The sequence below is a fragment of the Lipotes vexillifer genome, unplaced genomic scaffold, assembly GCF_000442215.2.
Source record: "Lipotes vexillifer unplaced genomic scaffold, Lipotes_vexillifer_v1.1 scaffold743, whole genome shotgun sequence".
NCBI lineage: Eukaryota > Metazoa > Chordata > Mammalia > Artiodactyla > Lipotidae > Lipotes > Lipotes vexillifer.
Genome location: NW_006779070.1, coordinates 1,227,097 through 1,247,253, shown reverse-complemented (window position 1 = coordinate 1,247,253; position 20,157 = coordinate 1,227,097). Strand labels below are relative to the sequence as shown.

General features: G+C 45.6%; 1 protein-coding gene across 7 annotated transcripts in view; it reads left to right on the top strand.

Moving 5' to 3' along the window:
• The window catches only part of NCAM1 (neural cell adhesion molecule 1), a 328,666-nt gene that overhangs the window by 265,615 nt on the left and 42,894 nt on the right, over positions 1–20,157 (top strand). For 5 of the 7 annotated variants that reach the window (XM_007452219.1, XM_007452218.1, XM_007452217.1 and 2 more), the window contains exons 6-11: positions 675–792; positions 1,221–1,384; positions 8,496–8,638; positions 18,682–18,832; positions 19,163–19,347; positions 19,699–19,795. In XM_007452219.1, coding sequence (XP_007452281.1) covers positions 675–792; positions 1,221–1,384; positions 8,496–8,638; positions 18,682–18,832; positions 19,163–19,347; positions 19,699–19,795 — 858 coding nt within the window. Of the gene's footprint in view, positions 1–674; positions 793–1,220; positions 1,385–8,495; positions 8,639–14,619; positions 14,650–18,681; positions 18,833–19,162; positions 19,348–19,698; positions 19,796–20,157 lie in introns of all 7 variants that reach the window. The other 2 variants (XM_007452216.1, XM_007452215.1) reach the window with 1 other exon arrangement.

Here is a 20,157-nt window from a genome sequence, read left to right as displayed (position 1 = left end):
TTTCTTCTTCCTTTCTGATTAGGATGACTTTCATTTCCTTTTCTTTTTCTATTTCTTTTTTTTTTTGCGGTACACAGGCCTCTCACTGCTGCGGCCTCTCCCGTTGCGGAGCGCAGGCTCCGGACGCGCAGGCTCAGCGGCCATGGCTCACAGGCCCAGCCGCTCCGCAGCGTGTGGGATCTTCCCGGACCGGGGCACGAACCCGCGTCCCCTGCATCGGCAGGCGGACTCTCAACCACTGCGCCACCAGGGAAGCCCAAGAGCCCCCTTTTGAAAGTCAAGTTCCATCAATCATGGTAGTTGTAAGATTGGTATGCATTGATTAAGAAAATATATAATGATAAATAGCCACTGTAAATAGAATACCATTGTAAAATGAACAAAACATACTAATATAGCTTCTAAATCTATATTATTGAAAAGCAATATTATATATTGTTATACGTATAACAATACTATATATTGTTGAAAAGTACTAATGTGCATTTGTGGATGAATTATTGATCCAGTTTACAGTAATTATTTAGTGCACACCTGAACTTAGATCCCTTATAGTAACTGTGCTCAGGACTCTCGACCGTCTGACCTGGGGTCTCCCGGAAGTGCCTCTTCTCCAGGCCAGCGGGTCCTTCCAAGTCTTCCCCGCCACCCCTGACAGTCCTTCTTTCCTTCAGTGCCGCCCACCGTCCAGGCCAGACAGAGCATAGTGAACGCCACCGCCAACCTCGGCCAGTCCGTCACCCTGGCGTGCGATGCCGAAGGCTTCCCAGAACCCACCATGAGCTGGACAAAGTAAGAAACTGGCTCGTGCTTTTTATCACTGACTAGTGGAGAAGGAGGCCTTGCAGGGCCTGTCCTGCGCTGGCGTTTCAAGCGAACAGGGGTGGGCGGCTGGGGAGCATCAGCTCTGGGTGCAGAATGGATTCTTTTCTGTCGGGTCCTCTTGCCTTGTGTGTGCATTTGGATTCCTCCATTTTCAGTTTGTGGGGCAGAACCAGAGGTTCTCTTGGGAATTTCGGGGGGCGCAATTTGCAGCCCTTGGGCGGAATCGGAGGTTTGGGTAAGAGGAATCACGAGGAAATACAATTTGGCGTCTTAACGTTCTGCGAAGATTCCGTCTTTCGCGTGGGCTCGGTCTGCGTTTAATGGAAACTAATTAAAAATTAACCTCTTAGCTCTGTAGTCAAAATCACGGCCCTTTACATTTCCGTGCCCTGCAGGGACGGGGAGCAGATAGAGAATGAGGAGGAGAAGTACCTCTTCAGCGACGACAGCTCTGAGCTGACCATCCGGAAGGTGGACAAGAACGACGAGGCCGAGTACGTCTGCATCGCCGAGAACAAGGCCGGCGAGCAGGATGCGTCCATCCACCTCAAGGTCTTTGGTAAGGACAGGGGGCTCAAGGTCACCCCTCTGCCACAGTGCCGCTTACCCCACACAGTCCATCAGCAAGACCCTGTCCACTCTGCCTGGGAACCTACCCCACTTCTTGCCAGCTTCACCACGTCGGCCCTAGTTCAGCCCCTCCCACTCACAGTAGCCAGAATAACCTTAAGCGCCACCGCTCTGTTTCAGATCCTCCAATGGCTTCCTATTGCAACCAGAATAAAATCCAGACTCCCTGCCGTCAACAGAGGCCAGATCTGAGCTAGCCCCTGGCTTCCTTCCTGACCTCATCATGCCTCTGCCGTGCTCTACATTTAAAGCTCTCCAAGCCCGGAAGCCCCCTACTTCTCCCTCAGACACACTAAGCTTTGTTCTCCGTCTCAGGGCTGTTACACTAGATGCTTCTGCTTGGAATATCGTTGCCCCAGATCCCCCGGGAGCCGCCCTCGTGTCATCCCTAATCCAGATGTCAGTGCATCACTCAGATCAGCTTCTCAGTGAATCCTTCCCTCCCTGCTCTGGCCAGTGCATCTCCCTTATCTTCACCCCACCCATCTCTTCTTCAGTGCCCTTCTCGGTACCTAAACTCGTCTCATTTACATACTGGTTTGGGGAGTTATTTCTCCTGCCTCCACTCTTATACGTCACTTTATCTCTGGCATTCCAAACAGCGCCAGACTCTGGAATAGGCCCTTGCTAAATATTAGTGACCAAGTGGCTGCCTCTGTCTCTATTTCTTCTTTCCCTGGCCTGTGTGAAGCAGGGTCATAAAAGTCATGAAAAGAATGTCCATATCTCTACTCACTTCGTCTCTATAAATTCAGTTAACTTCCATTCATTTAGAGCTGAAATGCACTTTGACCTGACTTTGACAAACAAATTTGTGGCAGAGAGATGTTTAACCTAGTGGCTCTCAGCTCTGTCTGCCCATCTTTTTTAAAAACACAGATAAGCGAGTCCACCGTAGGCGGTGCTGCCAGAGTACAGACACTGCAGGGGCAGCCCTGGCACACCCAGCTCCCTGGTGGTTCCAGCACCTGCGCTTTGGGAACCTGCCTGGGACCCACCTATTTAGCCTGATCAGGAGAACTCATTGATGTTTGTAAACATAGACCTTTGAAAATCAAGCGTTTATGTGCAATTGGACCCGCTATCCCAGATGAATCCCATTTACTCATTAATGACAATTAATTAATGGGCTTAGAAACAGGTTATCAGTTTGGTCTAAGTCAACTGTACATACTTGAAAGTGAAGCTAAACTTCTTGGAAAATATTCTTGACAGTCTTTTCTTTGATTCTGACTTATCTACCCCAGTCACTCTGATTTTAAGCTTTTCTAGGTGAAAGACAGATGCATTTGTTAATGTATTCCTTAATTTTCACAAATATTTACTAAGCGCCCTTGTTGCTGGGTGAGGGGCTACAGAGATGAGTAAGATATGGCCTTTTGACCCTGAGAAGCACAAAAAGGGACATAAACATATAAGCCTATAAATTATAACATATGGTGTCAGTTAACAGCATTTGAGTACCAGCTGTGGGCCCAGCCATTGCCCAGGTTACGAAGATGAATAACAGGCACTCTGTTCTCATCAGTGGCTTCACAGGCTAACGGAGATAATCAGTGCTGAAATTCTTAATAACCCATTATAATGACTTCATAATAGCAATATGCACAGTGTTTTATAAGAAAAGATTTGATTTCTGGCCCTGTGTGACAGAAGTTAGAGAAGTGTTCGAAGATGATATGCTTTTCCCAAGTGGGAGTTTCCCAGATGCAGGAGAGGTGGACAAGCCTTTCAGGGCAGGCCACACAGGCATCGAGGCCGGAAGAGCCAATGTTGTGGTGAATGTGAACTTGTGAACGAGGACTGTGTCTGCTCCACTCACAGGCATACCCGCAGGGCCTAGAACATCACCTGGCATATAATAGACACCCGTGTTTGAATAAATGAGGGAATCATAATTAGTTTTATATGAATGAAACATAATGTATGTGGCAGGGAGATGAACCTGGAAACATGTAATCACTTGTCTTTAGGAACTTCTTTTAGATATCAGCTCCACAAAGTAATAATAATAATACCCAACACAAAGTGAGCATGTATAATGTGCCTAGCACATTGTATGTGAACTACTGTCCATAAATGACCTCTTTTAACCTCATCACAATCCTATGAGGTAGATTTAATTTTTATCCCCATATTGCAAGTGAGGAAATTGAGCGCAGAGAGATTAGGTGTCCTACCCAAGGAGCCGGGACTCAAACCCAAGCTTTCACATCCATTCCCTGGGCTAGCAATGGTGGTCACTCCTCCATGAAACCCAGTTTAACACATATTACGTCTGAATTCCATATGGAATGACTAGTGGATTCTGCCTTTAACTCCATGGGTTACGTGGTTTCTCTACGGAAGTACACTCAGTTCTAACTTGGCTGGTCAAGAAGAGATCTTGGCTTCTGTTCCAGGCCTCTCTGGTGGCGATGGCTGCCCCAGGAAGGAGGAATGTGTAGCGTCAAGAGCCATGTGGGGCTGTGCTAAGGTGAAAAGGGTGGGTGAGTCCAGGGAAGGAGGCAGGGAAAGTAGGATGCAGGAACTGTGGGATGGCAGGATTTGTATTTCCACCCTCCTCCCTCGCCACAGATTCCCTCCTGCATCACACACACACTCTCTCTCACACACTCACACACACTCTCACACTCACACTGTCACACACACACTCTCATACACACTCACACACACTCCCTCTCACACTCTCGTACACTCATGCACACACACATTCTCTCACAACACTCTCACACACTCTCACACACACTCCCTCTCACACACACTCTCTCATACACACTCTCTCATGCACACACACACACATTCTCTTTCACACACACACACACACACTCTCACACACACACACACACACACACACACACTCCCTCTCTCTCTCTCTCTCTCTCTCTCTCTCTCTCACTCCACTACCACAGTTCTTTCCCAAGACTGCAGCTGGGAGAATGTTCATTAGGCAGCCCAGTAGAGCAAACAAGGAGATGTGGGCTGACTCCTGCAGAGACAGGTGAAAGGATCATAGACGCCCCGTCCTCCGGGCCCCATCCACCTCTAATCTGGGCCCCATCCTCCTCTGTAACATCCTGAGGAGAGTTCACATGGTCTCCTTGAAGCAACCTGGTACCCCATGTGTACCCTCCTTTCTCTCTTCATTCCACATTCCTGACCTCCTTTCTCTCCTCCTCCTTCTGGCCTCCCCATGGGTTTTGGAGATTGGTACTAAGGCCTGGGAGCCCGGTCGGGGAGGGCTAGCTAGTTGGGACTTCATCTTTCTTCAGCCCCTTTTTCCCTCTCCTTTGCCTTCTACCTTGCCATCGGGGACCAGCATCTGGGGAGAAATGCGGTAGGTTCCTCAGAAGCAGCAGAGTTACAGCAATGAGGCAGAGGAGGAAAGAAGCCTGTAGCTTAGATAGTAAACAAGTTCTCAGAACTGTGACTTCAAGAAGGGCTCGCAATTAGTGTGTAAGAGACATATCTAAATTAGGGACTATCGTAATTATCCTAAGTAATACCATTTTTTCCTAAGAAAGGGACGTGTTCTAGCATGCACTGCCCTAGTTATCAGCCAGAAGCTCTTTTTACTAAGAGCAGCCTACCTTCCTTTAAACTCGGCAGTGAATTTCCATTGCTCGCCTCCCCTGGGCCCTTCTGAAGAGTGCTTTTGTCTCCACAGATTCTTATTATGCTCGTACGAATGCTCTTGAGGCCTCATGGTGCTGTGGTCTGAGGCAGGTTCACCAGTGGGCAGAAGCTTTGCTTAGCTGACCCCTTAGGACCAAAGCAGCCCTTGTGAGTTACAGCAAGGGACAAACAGGCTCCTGAACGAAGGGGTACCCTGTCATGCCCAACACCTCAGTGCAGGGAAGCAGGGGCCCTGGAGCCCTCCTTGGCCTTGCAGGACCCTGGATTGGAGTTAGAGTAGACAAGTCTGGCCCTCAGTGGCTGGGTGCAGAGCCATGGATGTGCTAGATGGAGAGAGTAAGCATGCTTAGAAAACTCACAAAGACAGCTGTGCTCACAGGAGGGTCCGTGGGGAGAGGTGCAATGGAACATTCTAAGGCATTAAGTCCCGTGGCGGCAGGTAGAGAACAAAACAGGGATCCAAAGTCACAAGGGCCGAGAACGGAGGATCTTTAAGATGGTGCACATACCATCCACAGATAAAACCTGGAGAGATTCTTCTAGATGCTGGTGTTCAGAAGGAAGGAAGCTTTCATTAGCAGGATGACCCCAAATCTGTCCCTGTCTGCTCAGTGAAGCCCATTGTCCCAGAGTAATTATTCAGAGCATGACTTTCACTCTCCAGAATGCCCCAATTTGGACAATAAATGGTATTGCTATCCTATTTCCAAGGCAGCATTCTAAGCCTTCAGTTAGCTCCAACAATAGCATTGCTTCTGAAGTGCAGAAAGGAATAAGTTACCAGCGAGAAGCTTGCCTTCCTTCCAACAGCCTCTGTAGCCCATACAAAATTAGCCATTGTTGATAATGTTTTTAACAAGAATATATATTTGCCTTGTTCAAAGACTTACACAGTGTAACTTTTATAACCATCTGGGAAATGGAGTCACCAAGACCAGATATTATTAATAGATGTTAACTGTCCCTTGTCTGTCTTCTGCTAACCTTTTGCTGCCAGGACAAAGCACTGTGGAGTGGGACAAGGTCAGCAAACACTGTCTGGATCACAATGTCCATGTAGGTTCTAAGAGGCCAGAAAGTCAGCCTTCCTGTGGCTGTCTCCAGACCCCAGACCAACTATCAGTTCAGTGAATTCAGTTGTTTGGCTGATTTTTTAACTTTTCAATCTGTGATTTTAACAGTAGAGAAATGCAACTTTTATTTTACCTCTCTAAAACCTTCTGTTCAACACACTTAACACTTACTCCGTCCAATATGAGTTATAACCTCCTTGAAAGTTCTATTGATCAAGATAGACACAGAACCTTCCTGTGGGAAAACCTCACTCATGTGGGCTCCATCAGTTCAAATTTGTAATCATTTGACCACATTGGATTGAGATGTGCCTGGGTGCTAGCCACCAAAAAGGATTTGCTATTCTAGGTACCTCGTGTAAGTGGAATCTCATAGAGTCAGAAAGTACGTTGGTAGATGCCAGGGGCTGGGGGGTCGGGGGTAGGGAGGGGGAATAGGGAGTTAGTGTTTAATGACAGAGTTTCAGTTTAGAAAAGTGAAAAATCCGGGAGATGGATAACAGTGAGAGTTGTACAACAATGTGAATGTACTTAGTGCCACTGAACTGTACAGTTAAATATAGCTAAAATAGTATGCTTTATATTATATGACTTTTACCACAATAAAATACATTTCAAAAAAGAAAAGGATTTGCGGAGATTTCCCTGGTGGTCCAGTGGTCAAGAATCCGCCTTCCAGTGCAGGGTACGCGGGTTCGATCCATGGTTGGGGAACTAAGATCCTACATGCCGCGGGGAAACTAAGCCCGCGCACCACAACTACTGAGCCCGCCAGCGCTCTGGAGCCCGGGCACCACTAACTAGAGAAGCCCGTGCACCTCAACAGAGACCCAGCATAGCCCCCCAAAATTAATTAATTAATTATTTATTTTTTGAAAAAGGATTTGCTATCAGCAGGCCATTAGTACAGATTAACTGTAGGAGAATATTTGAACTAAATGAGTCATCTTATATAGCAGCAGATATTTGCTACAGAAAATGCACAGCTCCATCATTGGTTTCTGTTTATTACAACACAATTAAGGCCTCAACTTGGAGGATATATAATAGGCAGTAGTTTTAATAGTCTACTTGGAGTTACTGTATGAATTTGAATATAAAGGAAATGTAATTCTTTCAAAAGTTATCCATAATTCTGATTTATTTATTGTTTGTTTGTTTATCTAGCCTGGCCTTTTTCTCTGTTAGTGAAATAAGTTATATTTGTGCAGTGTTGTCTTTTCTCTTCGATGGATTTCAGAGGATAATTGTTTTAAATTGGGAAAATTCAATTTTCTCTAATGTTTTTACATTTAAACTCAGCTTTCAAATGCTTGTGCTTTCTTGCATTACCCCAAACATTTGGGAAATGAGCTCATCTCAACTCATCTTATTCCCAAGCCCCAACCCACTCCCCAGCCCCCAGTGAGTCACCCACCACATTTCCTTGCTTGAGTTAGTGCTAACACAACCCTCTCAGGTATTAAGAATTTGAGTCATTTGGACTCCTAATTTCTTCTTTGGATTCTTCCCATCTCTACTTTCCCTCTGTTTGCTTCCACTTCCTGTAAAGCCTTCCTTCAGCATCTCTCTTGAAGCTGCCCTTTCTCCTCCGTTCCCACCACCCACCCCCGAGAAGACGTTCAGGACTGTATTGCGTCACATCTGGGGCAATGCCAGCGCTTCCAGGTTGGTTTTCCCACCTTCAGGTTTTCTCCATCTTCAGTTTTGCCTAGATTAACCTTCCTTTAATACAAATGAGCATTTCATTCCTCTGGCTAAACACTGTCAGTGGGTCTCCACCAGGCAGGGGATAAAATTCAAGCCAGAGTTGTAACCGGGCAATCAAGATACTCTGCCTGGGTCCAGCACTGTCTCCCACTGCTTTGAGGCACAGACACGCAGACCCTGACGCTCTGCTCTCTTCCCCACCCTCTCTCCACACATTCTTGCTTCTTTGCTTTCATTCACATGCCTTTCTACACTCGGAATGACTCTGTGTCCACCCAAAGTTCCACGTACTGAAAATCTCACAACCCAGCCCCAAAGACAGCCCCCAAACTGTCTCCTCATGAAGACTCAGCCAGAGGAGAGCTCTTCCTCTGCTCAGGCCTCCTGCACCACCACCCTCGGCGCTCTCCCCATACGGGACGTTATCACTGTCACTTTGGTGTCGTCATATGCCTGCTCCATTGTAAGCTGCTGGGAGGGTTCAGCTCGTTAACTCATACAACACCTAGAACAGGGTCTTATGATTAATAAGTTGATAACCTTTGTTGAATGGTGCCTTTATAATTCAAACCTGGAAAGCTAAAAAATTGTCAAACTCATGGAAGTGTTCTATCTTTTCAGCAAAACCCAAAATCACCTACGTAGAGAACCAGACTGCCATGGAACTAGAGGAACAGGTCACACTTACCTGTGAAGCCTCAGGAGACCCCATTCCCTCAATCACCTGGAGAACATCCACCCGAAACATCAGCAGTGAAGAAAAGGTATAATGTCACCTAAGAGTTTCAGGGCCGTGGAACGCAGACTCTACGTGGATTGAGTCTGCCCCATGCCCAGTCCTCTTTGGTGAACCAGAAAATAGGATGCGGTCACTGGAGGCTGCAGCCAGGTCCTATGGCCCCCCTCCTCCAGCCTGCCCTGGCTGTGGCCTTCTCAGCATCCCCTTGAGATGGAAGGGGCACAATTCCTTGCATGGATTTGCAGGGGTGTGATGGTAGTGGGTGTGGTTAGGTTAGACGTTGGAAGGAGGAAGGGGATAGTGATTTTCAAACCAAGGTTATGGAGCTGGGAGGAACAAGGGAAGTCAAGGTCCCAGTGCACTGGGTGATATTAGCATCATCTCAGGAGCACCCAGGGAAACGTGTCCCGGAACTGATAGGGATCATGATGAGCCTATTAATTCTTCTCCTTGTGATTTGTATGTTCATGCTCTACATGCACTATATGCACAAAAGCTTGGTTGCCTTTGTGTCTGCCTGTATTCTCGGCCACACTTGCATATCGTTTTGTTCTAAAGGCAAAAATAATTAGCAGTTTCTACGTGAGGATGATTACACCAGGTTCTACAATATACTCTCTGAGAGGTGAAGAACATTATAGCAACCTTCCTGGCAAATGTAAATGACTGGGAAGATTTAGCTTTCAAGCACATGGATTTATAGGCCACTGGAAAGCTGTCTCTATTATTAACAGTCTATAAAAATTGAGGTAACCCCACATCAGGCAGCCTCTCGCTATTGAGTGGGGGCCAGAAGACAGGGGGAGGAAGAAGCTTGGTTTTAAAGCAACTTAAACCTTCTTATGGCACTTCTCCAATCTCGTGTCATATATGCTGTAGTAATGGGCTTCATTTTAGTTGGCCAGAGCTTTGTCACCTATTCAAGGAGTAATGGCCTTAGCTTTAAAGAACATTTGTAATGGATTTTGCTGATTGACTAGAATGTCACAAAAGATAGATCTTCACTCTTCTGCCTGCCTGAAGGAAATCCCTAGAGAGGGTAGACTTCAAGCTAAAAAGGGATAGTGTGAAATTTCAGAGCCAAATTTGGGATTTGCATTTGAAGAACTGATTTCTCTCCTACTAATAGAAAACAAAACTAAATCAAGAGGAACAGAAATTGCTGTTCCAAAAAAACCCATTAATTTTTGCAAGTTTTACCTCCAGAGTTGAATTCAACTTAACAAAAACTCAACCGAGGAACTGCTAAGTATTTTTGAAACTTGCATATGCTGTTTGATATTGTGAAAACCAACTGAATTAAGTAATGTAGAGTTTACTTGGATACTTTATCAACATTGGAATTAAACCCTCAGCTCAGATTTTAGCTTCCATCGTGTGTGTTACGTGGATTGAATGTACATTTCAAGGCTTAAAGCACAGGGCTGCCACTTGGCAGATTTTTCTACATCAGGCTTGAGAGTAGATTTGTCCAGAATGACCCAGTGTGTATCTTTGATCTAGAGGGAAGGACAGAAATAACATCTACCCCAGATGAATGATGGTTTTAAATTCTATATCTTTCCTAGGAGTAGCTCAACGGTTAAGCTAGACCAGAAGAGTTATTAAGATTTGTGCCTACCTCAGGTCCTTTAATAGGTGGGCACTACTGGCTTGTATCTGTGAATTCATTTTTATAGAATGAGAACAAAAAACCAGGCATTAATACACACTCATACTTCCTAAATATTAAAACCAAAGGTGTCTAGCAGAGACCATCTCAAGCCACGTAGGCTTTGCATAGTTCAATTATCAGTGTAGATCATTAGTCTCAATCTGAGATAATTATTTAAGCCCAGCCACATAGGTTGTGTTGCACTTTCTTTAACTGTGGACCGCCTTCAAGTGACATTACTGCAACATGAATGAATCAATGTTAGAACAAGCCTTCCAAATTGGCCAGTGATATGACCCCAGATCAGCATATTTGCCTAAACGAAACGCTGTATAGAAAAATTGGTATTTCTATTCATTACATATTGACATCAGAGAGGCATGATAGACATCTTATACTGGGGGCGGCTAAAAATTAAGGAAACAGAGATGGCCTATTCGTGAGCCAGGTGGTCTCCAGATAATAAATTTCACTTTTACTTTGGCAGCTGCTCCTCCTTTTCTCCTCCAGCTGAAGTTGCATTATACATGTTGATAATTAGGTATCAAGATTATTAGAGTCACAGAATTATAGGAGGGGAAGAAAACAGTTTTCTTTTTAAAGCCAAGACTACGCGCTGAGCAGTAAGAATAGCCAATTGTTTCTCCTGGGAAAGGAAAGAAGCCTCCTGAGAAAGTAGATCACATAACCTGCCAGAATCATAGAAGGTTGGAAGGAAGGGTCCTTTGGAGGTTATCTAGTCTCACTGCCAAAAAGTCACTCAGCCCCTGCTTGAAGGGTGACAGTGTCAGTTCTTTGCAGTCAGGTGGCCAACACTGATGGTCAAGAGGCCCTGCTTCGTTGCCCCTGCCACTTCTCATCCTCCCAGCCCCTACAACTCAGTCCTTTGTGTGAGAGCCATTAACTAGCTCTCCAGTTTTCCTTTAGCCAGCCTTCTGCCCTGTAACAGGTTATTTTCACTGCTGCTCTCATCTTACGGTTTCCACACCCTTCACCTTTCTAGTCATCCTGTACTAGAGAGCTTCACTTCCCTAGTGTCCCCTATAACTTTGTGGTGCCCAATATAGCTAATGCAGACTTCCTGGCTCATTGCTCCCTTGATCTGGACACTGACATGCTGTCAACATCACGTTAACCCTTTAGCAGTTTCCTCGTTCTGTTGTCTCCTGTTGAACTGCATTTAAGCCGCATATCCCCTGTCCTGTCCTGTCCTTATGCAATTGATTGCTTAACCAATAATGTAGAATTTTATATTTATTTCTATTAAAAATTGTTTTGTTTGTTGCAACCCAGTATTTCTCAGTGGGGGTCACAAATGACAGTTTGGGAAGACTCTTTCTTCACTGGGACTGTCCTGTGCCTTGCAAGATATTTAACATCCCTAGTCCCTTCCCTTTAAATGTTAGTAACCAACTCTAATCATTGTCGTTACCAAAAGCATCACATACGGAAACACTCCTTGGCTTGAGAACGACTATTTTAGTCCATCTTTCTGACCAGTCAGGACTGGCTTTCATCAGAAGTGTCCTTAGAGTTCTTTGGGTCCAGGGCATTTCAACCAATGTAGGTCCCCCCTGTTTTATCTATGTTGGTTAAAAGTAATGGTGTATAGTAGTCGATGGTGAAAATATCTTTGTCCAAGTCACTGATAAAAATGTTGACTGGAACATGGTCAAGTACAGAGCCCTTAGAATGCCACCAGCGCTTCCCTGGGGTGAGTGGCTCAGGAGGTGGAGCACATAATGCCTTGGTGCTCTCTTATGATTCTGATGACTTTCATGGAAGGCTCAATGCTTCCTTTAATAAAGTTAGTGACAACAGAAGCTGATTAAAGCAGCTTGGTCTTTTGCTTCACTGCTTAGTTGAATCTAGTGTTAATCCTTTTTAGGAGGAGAGGGGAGAAAAGGCTTTCATTCATAGGCTTGTGGTGACTTTCTAACGGAATACGGATGTTCTTCTTTTAAAAAAGAAGGGAAGAAAAGCAAAAAACAGTGCACTGAGCCCAAAAGTCACACTCTGTCTTTGACAATGTCTCTAGGTTTAGTCTAGTCACTCATTTAAGATGGATTATAATCAATCTGTTCGACTTCAGCTAGTTGAGTTGGTTTCACTCAACAAATGGTAATAGCTAGGCTAAGTTTGGGTCACTAAGATCATTAGGGGAGATCATCTGTCTGAAAGTTAATCCATTTCTTAGCGGTCACTAGTCTGTTGACAAAAATATTTGAATACCGTAATGGGTCAGTTTGATCAATGTGTATGGAGGTCATTGTGGTAACTGCAGATACAAAGAAAGTTTGTGCATCCACATCATTTTATTACCCATCCTATCGAGGCTCATTTTTTAAATTGCCAGGTATTCTAAAGAGCCACAGTGAGTGGTGCCAAATTCCAGGTACCATTTACATATTGAGTGAGAGCCCTTGATGGTAATTTACATACTCTCTCCCTGGCAGAACAAGTCTGGTGGGTGCTCATTTGAACGTATCAGTGCCTTTGAAGAGACTGGGAAGGAAAGGCTTGTGAGGCCTTAATGTCTAAGGAGAAGGAGAGGAGCAAAGAGTTGAGATCAGAAGAGATAGAAATAAGTGAAAGGCATTTCATGAACCTTGAATTCTGAGTAAACAGAATGTCCTACAAAAAAGAGAAACCTTCTGAAATTCTGGATTCCCTAGAAACCGAAGTTTCTTTTCACCAGAGAGAATTCCTCATTCAGTGTAAAACAGGTGCTCACTCTTAAACATTGGGAAAGGTGCCTGCATTGAGCAGCTGGAGTCTAGTTTATCCAGAATGTGGGCAGAAGTATAACAGGGAATACTTAGGATAAGTGTCTATCACTTCACTTCACTTTAATTTGTATACATACTCCTACAGACTTGTGTGTAAGATCATAAAACATGCAAATATTAAAAGAAACTGGAACTAACGGTTTTGGGAGCACTGCTAATCATATACTAGTTTAGGTTTTAAGTATGTATATTTGCATATCAGGTTGTCTTAAAGTGGGCTACATGCCTTCATCAAATGATCAGGGTCAAGATATATCCTGTTATCCTACCAGGCACACAGGTAGAAGGTCAGGCTACTATAAGCATTGTGTTACTAGCACCTACTTATTCTAAAAGCCACAAAACCACAGTAAGTTAGGAGAGACACAGGAAGAATCGTATCTGAAAAACGAACAAGTCCATATGATAGGGCCCCTGAAACTTATCTTGATTCATGCAGCCCTGGCATGTGACAGACAAGCTTCTAAGTGATGTGGAAACGGCAACCACATTTGACATGTTGGCCCGCTGTTACCTTGGTCTATGCGTGTTCCTCTGTTCTCACTTTCTTCTTCATGCCAACATCATGTGACATAATTCAACATCTCCATCCTCATGTCTTATAAAAGCTCCTTGCATTTAGTGGACTCTTACTGAATGTTTGCTAACTCATTTGCATTCTCGGGATTGCATTACTGTGTCTCTGGCGTCGTTTCTATCCTTCTTACATCTGAACATGAGGGACAATCAGGCAGTCATGCCATCTAATGAAAGAATAATGCATGTATGATAGTTTTGACTCCCCGCATGAAATCAGAAAAACTGTAAGCTTAGTAGATTCCCCAGTGCTGGATAAATAAAAATCTTGATGTGGGTAGGAAAATACCTAAACCCGCTTTGTGAATGCCATCTTTGATGACGACAGTGAACGCTTAAGCCTGCATGTCATCTGGGCGTCCCTCTGCCTTTAAGAACCAACTGGAACGTACCATAGCACTCAGAGTTCAATATCCTCAAAGCTTCCTGTCTTAAGGGCATACTACTCATTCCTAATGTACCCTTCTGCTCCTTTCTTTGTTCCTTTTTTTAAAGTAAAAATCTGATTTTTAATAGAATGCATGCGAAGAGTTACAAAATGCATGAGCACAAAATAGTATATTGGTGATAAGCTGTCCAATAAAATCCAAAGGAGGAAACCTACTCTAGAAGTATCTCTAGATTGTGTGGTTAGAACTAGTAGAGTATCACCCAATATTACAAGGAATATTCAAGGTGTTTTGGAACAGGAGCAGTCTAATATATCTGCTGGTATCCATATGTACGTCTTCCAAAGATTAGGAAAGGCTTTACCTTTGAATTCTACATCTTAATGTGCATAAGTGGGGGAAGAAAGCTGAACATAAGCTAAATCCTAAATTAAATTGGGTAGCAAACACACTGTTGAAAGTGGGCCTTGAGAAAACGTTCTGAATTAAAAAGAAGCTGCATGTGCACGGAATGCAGTGTGATACATCAATTCTCTAAAGCAACATGTTGTAAAATTTTACTGCTTTCTTGTTGTGTTTTATATCTTGTTCTCTACAGGCTTCGTGGACTCGACCAGAGAAGCAAGAGGTATAGCTTACCTGACCACTAGCCAGTCTGTAGTTCTGAAAGCATTACAGTTCAACTCACCATTGCAGTTTAATAACCAGACATGCTAAAACTAATCAGTAATTTAGTTAGATTAAAGAATAGGTCAATAGTGGTAGATATTACTTAGCAATAGTGTCACTTTAGGATGAGCAAACAAGCTGTGTTGGGAGTGGATGAACAAATCCTTATTATTTCCTAAAACTGGATCTTATTCTCTTGCTGGTGCTGATAAAATCACATCCAGGTAATTATACTTAGAGAAATAAATGGCCCCAACTCCCAGGCCAGGCATTTTGAAATGATGCAATTTTTTTGACTCTTACCTGGTTGATGTGGCTTTGGATCATAAAGTCACAGAGTTAATGATCTAAAAACCCACTCAAGCCCTTACCTTTCCAGCTCAACTCATCTTTTTGCTCACTTATCTTATCATGACTGGTCTTGGTAAATTACCACATCGCATCTCATCTCGGAGCAATGCAAATGACATCTCTCATTGGTTTTCCCAAATTGTTAAACATATCTATGTTACTTTTATAGAGCATTAAGTTTATGAGATTAGAATGATTTGTCACAAATGGTTCTTTTTTTTTTTTTTTTTTTAAGTCAGTAGCATATTTAGCCTTTGAAATTTCTCTGACTGCTTGCTTCAGTCTGGGTAATGTGGGACTTAGTCTGAAAACTGAAGCTAAATATAAATCTTTAGATGGAATTGCTGTATCCCCAAGACCCTACTGATGATCATGCCTATCATTCTTGACCAGATTTGTGTGATTAAGTGACAGATAGTGAAATAAAAAACAGTATGTTTTAGATGAAGTTCAAGAATCTAACCTATAAATACTTTTTTTAAAAGTAGCCTTTTCTCCAGATGGAACTTTTATATTGTGTAATACTATAAATGCTGACTATGGCAATCCTGTAGACTGTATTTTAATTGTGTAAACCCATCCTCCGGTCTTTCGGAAATGATAATTATTCAGAACACATAACTCACGTGTTCAGGTCATAGCTATAAATATTTAATGCCGTTTAATATTTAAAAGCTGACTGCCTGTCCCCAGGCACTGTTGCTAGTTTCTGCACCCTGCCGTCGTCAAATCTAATTCATTATAAGCTCTCTTTGTATCATTCCTTCCTCCACGTCGTAGGGACTGTAGTTAGGTGCATACCCTCGCTAAAACACTTGCCTCCTGTAAACACTCCCCCGGAGTGCTGTCACAGACTGGGTGTTTTTATTGCCCAAAAGTCATGGGCTCATTGGGATTGGGGAAGGGAGAAAAGAAGGGTTAACTATCAGCCACTCCTGAGCCACTACCCCTCTCATTCTGCTTGGCCTTGTGCATCTTCCCCGTCACTCAGATTTAGACGGGGCTAGAAGAGGAGCTGAGATTTATCAGGGAGCATTAAGGAGATGTTGAGAGAACTGTTATTATTAGTGGAAGTAATTGATTTACTCCCAGGAAAACAGACACCTCACTCCATTTTGCAGACGTGTCCTTATCTTAAGTTATCTCGCTCTGGACATAATTGACTTTCAAGTGAGTTCTGCCCCCTGGGGCTCAGAAGTTCCGTTCCCTCCTATTTGTCTCAGTCAGGGATGAAGACCGTGAGTCCAGATGAGCTCAAAAGAAGGCTTGGGTTATGGCTGATTTCATTCTGTAAGTTCTGGAAAGCCTTAGGACTTTTCCCTGCAAGAAGAGAGACAAAAATGTTTTGATGAGAAGAGCAATTATAATTTTGCCCTTCGTACGTTTTTGCAAAACCGGGTCTTGCCACAGTAATCTTTTCATTCGTGCCCAGAGTTTATCTGCTTCCTCCTTGAGTCTCGACCATCAGCATGACGTGTGGTCTGGGTGGCTTGGAGGTGGCACTCTCTGACTTTGTTCTGGTGCCAGAGTAAATCATTTCAGAGGGAGATAGTCCAATCACACTGGAGTCTGTCTGCATCCCCTCGGAGGGAGAACTGGGCATCTGGCAAATAATTCCATCATCAATCCTGTTGTGAGCCACTGCAAAATAAAATTCTCTATGGAAGGCTGCCTACTGCTCTGCTGACATCATTAAATGAGAAAATTTTCCAGAGAGAAATTTAGACAAGGACACCAGAGAGAAGGGGGGAAAAAAGTAAGGCTGTCAATGCAACCATTGCCTGAGCTTCTCTTTGACCATTTTCTAGATTATTCTGAGTAAAAACTGCCATGCCCCCCTTTGTGGTTACTTGTTAATGTCCTTCTCTTACCTACAGGACTTTCTTTGCATCTTTTGCTGTTGTATCCTTCCTTATGGAAATGTTCTCTTGACTTCCAAAAGATTCTGATCAGTTTTCCGTGTTTGTGGTGGCAGCCCCAGGACAAATCCTGGGTGTGTGACAAAAAATTACAGTTCAGTCGCTGGCTGGCATCACTGTTGACTGAACCTGTGATCTCACTGAGATAACCAGAAAGGCCGGGGTGAACCATGAATCCCCTCTGCCTTCATTCTGCTGGGAGTATAGGAATGACAAGCAGGTCAGGTCAGCCCTCAGAGATACTTGCAGCGTTGACCTCACACTCCTGATGCCACAAGTTTAGGGGATGCTTCAAGATTTTGTCTGGCGCATGACTGTAAACTTTTGAGACAAGTGCTCCACAGCTGCCTGTGTCAGCTCCCATTCATCCCCTGGGGTGCAGCTTCTCAGCCCATCAGCTTCACAGCCTTCCAGGCGTCGTGAAGGCTGAGAGCCAAGGCATCTGGGCGTTCCTGTCAGAGAGGGGTGGCCCTCACTGCAGTAGGTAGTGATGGTTTTGCTTGACTTTTCTGCCTCTTTGCTGGCAGTTGTGTTCTGGCTTCTGGATATGAATGTGATGGGACTTAAATGAATGAAACAGATTAGCTCTACCAGTGATGGGACTTTTTGTGGTAGATCTGAGGCTTCTGTCAAGGCCAATGGTGTCTTGCTTTTGAGCTCCCCAAACTGGCTGCCATATGATATTTCAGTGCTGGGTTTTGGGCTTCCAAACCAGCAGCTAAAAAGAACCCGGAGGCAGGTGTTCTTTAGTTCTTTAAAGACCCAGCCTCATGGGATGATGGGCGATATGCAGAGCACCCGCCTGTCTATCTCTATGGAATATCGCTCACTGGACTTAAAGCATATGGCCCAGCCTACGAGGAGCTAGACTCCTCCTTCAGATTGCCAGCTTTCTTGAGGGTCTAAACTCAGACCGCATGCCTAGACTCTTCCTAGGCCAGCAACCAGTTTACTTAAGAGTGTCAAGGGGGGAAACCTCTTGGAAATATTTCAGTGCCCATTGCCCAGGGCTCATATGCTTATTCCCTGTTTGACCAACTCTTGTAATTCCAGAGACGCAGGAAGACAATTCTTGAGTCAAGGGCTAGAATATGGTGACTATAGTGTCCAGGATCCCAAATCTGCCTGGGATTCTCTGTTCCGGGAGAGGGGACCCAGTTCCCCTCACTTCCAGCTCAACAGCTCCTGAGCTCCAGATTGTTGGACTTTGTTCAATGAAATTATTTTAAGCATCCAGGAAAGTAAGGCATCTGCAGAAATATGGATTTCTTGTATAATTTCTTTTATTCAGATTTCCCATTATGTGTGCATGCACCAAGGAACAGGCAGATGGGCAGGGGGCTAGAAGGAAAGGACGGGAGTGCAGGTTTTCCCGAATCTCACGAGGCAGGACTGTTGCAGCTGCAACGCCTGCTGGCCAGACTTTGGCTTCCATTTTAGATGTGCCAACCAAATCATCTTGGGGGCCTGGGTTGTCCTTCTCAAGCCAACCTTGGCACATAGGCTAGGCTGCTTGGGTAAACTAAGTCCCATTTTCTGTTTGGGATGCACCCAAGTTCCCATAGTGCTCTCCGGAGCCTCCTTGCAAGTTGGTACCTAAAGCTAGACTCAGACATTGGCCCAGAGAGCGGAGGGCTGTGAGGCTGGTCGCAGACAGTGATGGCCCGGTCTCCTGGCCCCGCCCAGCCCCGGGCCTGACGCTGTCCCTCCCCTCCTGGCAGACCCTGGATGGGCACATGGTGGTGCGCAGCCATGCCCGCGTGTCGTCCCTGACCCTGAAGAGCATCCAGTACACAGACGCTGGGGAGTATATCTGCACCGCCAGCAACACCATCGGCCAGGACTCCCAGTCCGTGTACCTCGAAGTGCAATGTGAGGAAAACGGTGGGAAGACAGGGGGCAGGGAGGGCCGTGCAGGGTCAGGATGACAGAGGGAAACAGCTGCCAGGACCTGGCCCATGGTGGTTGGCCCCTGGCCATTTCAAAGCTGTGTCCCCAAGGCACCCCTTCACGTCATCCGCTGGCTTCTTACCAGTCTGCGTGTCTCCCTGTGCAGCTCATGGGAAGTGACCCTGATCTCTGCTGTCGCCTGGCACCAGCTCAACCTCAAGGCGTGACCAGCTTCCCGGTGCCAGGAGACGGAGTGGGGGGAGGGGTCACAATCGTGGCAGTCTTCCTGAGAGCTGTTGTCCTTCTTTGCAGATGCCCCCAAGCTTCAGGGCCCTGTGGCTGTGTACACTTGGGAGGGCAACCAGGTGAACATCACCTGCGAGGTGTTTGCCTACCCCGGTGCCACAATCTCGTGGTTCCGAGACGGCCAGCTGCTGCCAAGCTCCAACTACAGCAACATCAAGATATACAACACCCCGTCCGCCAGCTACCTGGAGGTGAGACATGGGGGCGGCGGGCAGGGTGGAAGAGGCCCCGTTCGAGGATGGGCAGGCTGCTGGATACAGCTAGCATCTTCTCACTTGCTTCTCTGGCACGTCCTGAGCAGGGGAGCCACTGGCTGAGGAAGAAAGTGAGCCTCGGCCCTCTTTTTCTCCCCGAAGCTAGATTGGGGCCTGGGAGGCAGAGTGTGCCTCTCCCATGATCCCCTTTTCTGTTCTCTCTGGGTTAAGGCTGGGCTGCAGCTTTACTGATTCTGTTCTCTACTAATTTTAGTTCAATAAATAAGGATCTGAGGTGGGAGCCATTCCGTGGGACACTCGTAACTCAAGAGCTCCTTCTTTCTAAAGGTGACCCCGGACTCTGAAAATGATTTTGGAAACTATAACTGTACCGCAGTGAACCGCATCGGACAGGAGTCTTTGGAATTCATCCTTGTCCAAGCAGGTGAGCACCCCTTATGGCTGCACCACCCTCACCCTTGCCGGCCCTTTTTGTGACTTTCTGTGATGACAGGAGCATGGGAGGAAGAGGGGGTGAGAGTCAGGAGGCTGGGAGCTCTGGGGGCTTTGAGGATCTGGACATGGGACACGTTGGGAAAGAATTGCATGGTGGGCTTCCCTGGTGGTGCAGTGGTTGAGAGTCTGCCTGCCGATGCAGGGAACATGGGTTCGTGCCCCGGTCCGGGAAGATCCCACATGCCGCAGAGCGGCTGGGCCCGTGAGCCATGGCCACTGAGCCTGCGTGTCCGGAGCCTGTGCTCCACAACCGGAGAGGCCACAACAGTGAGAGGCCCACATACCGCAAAA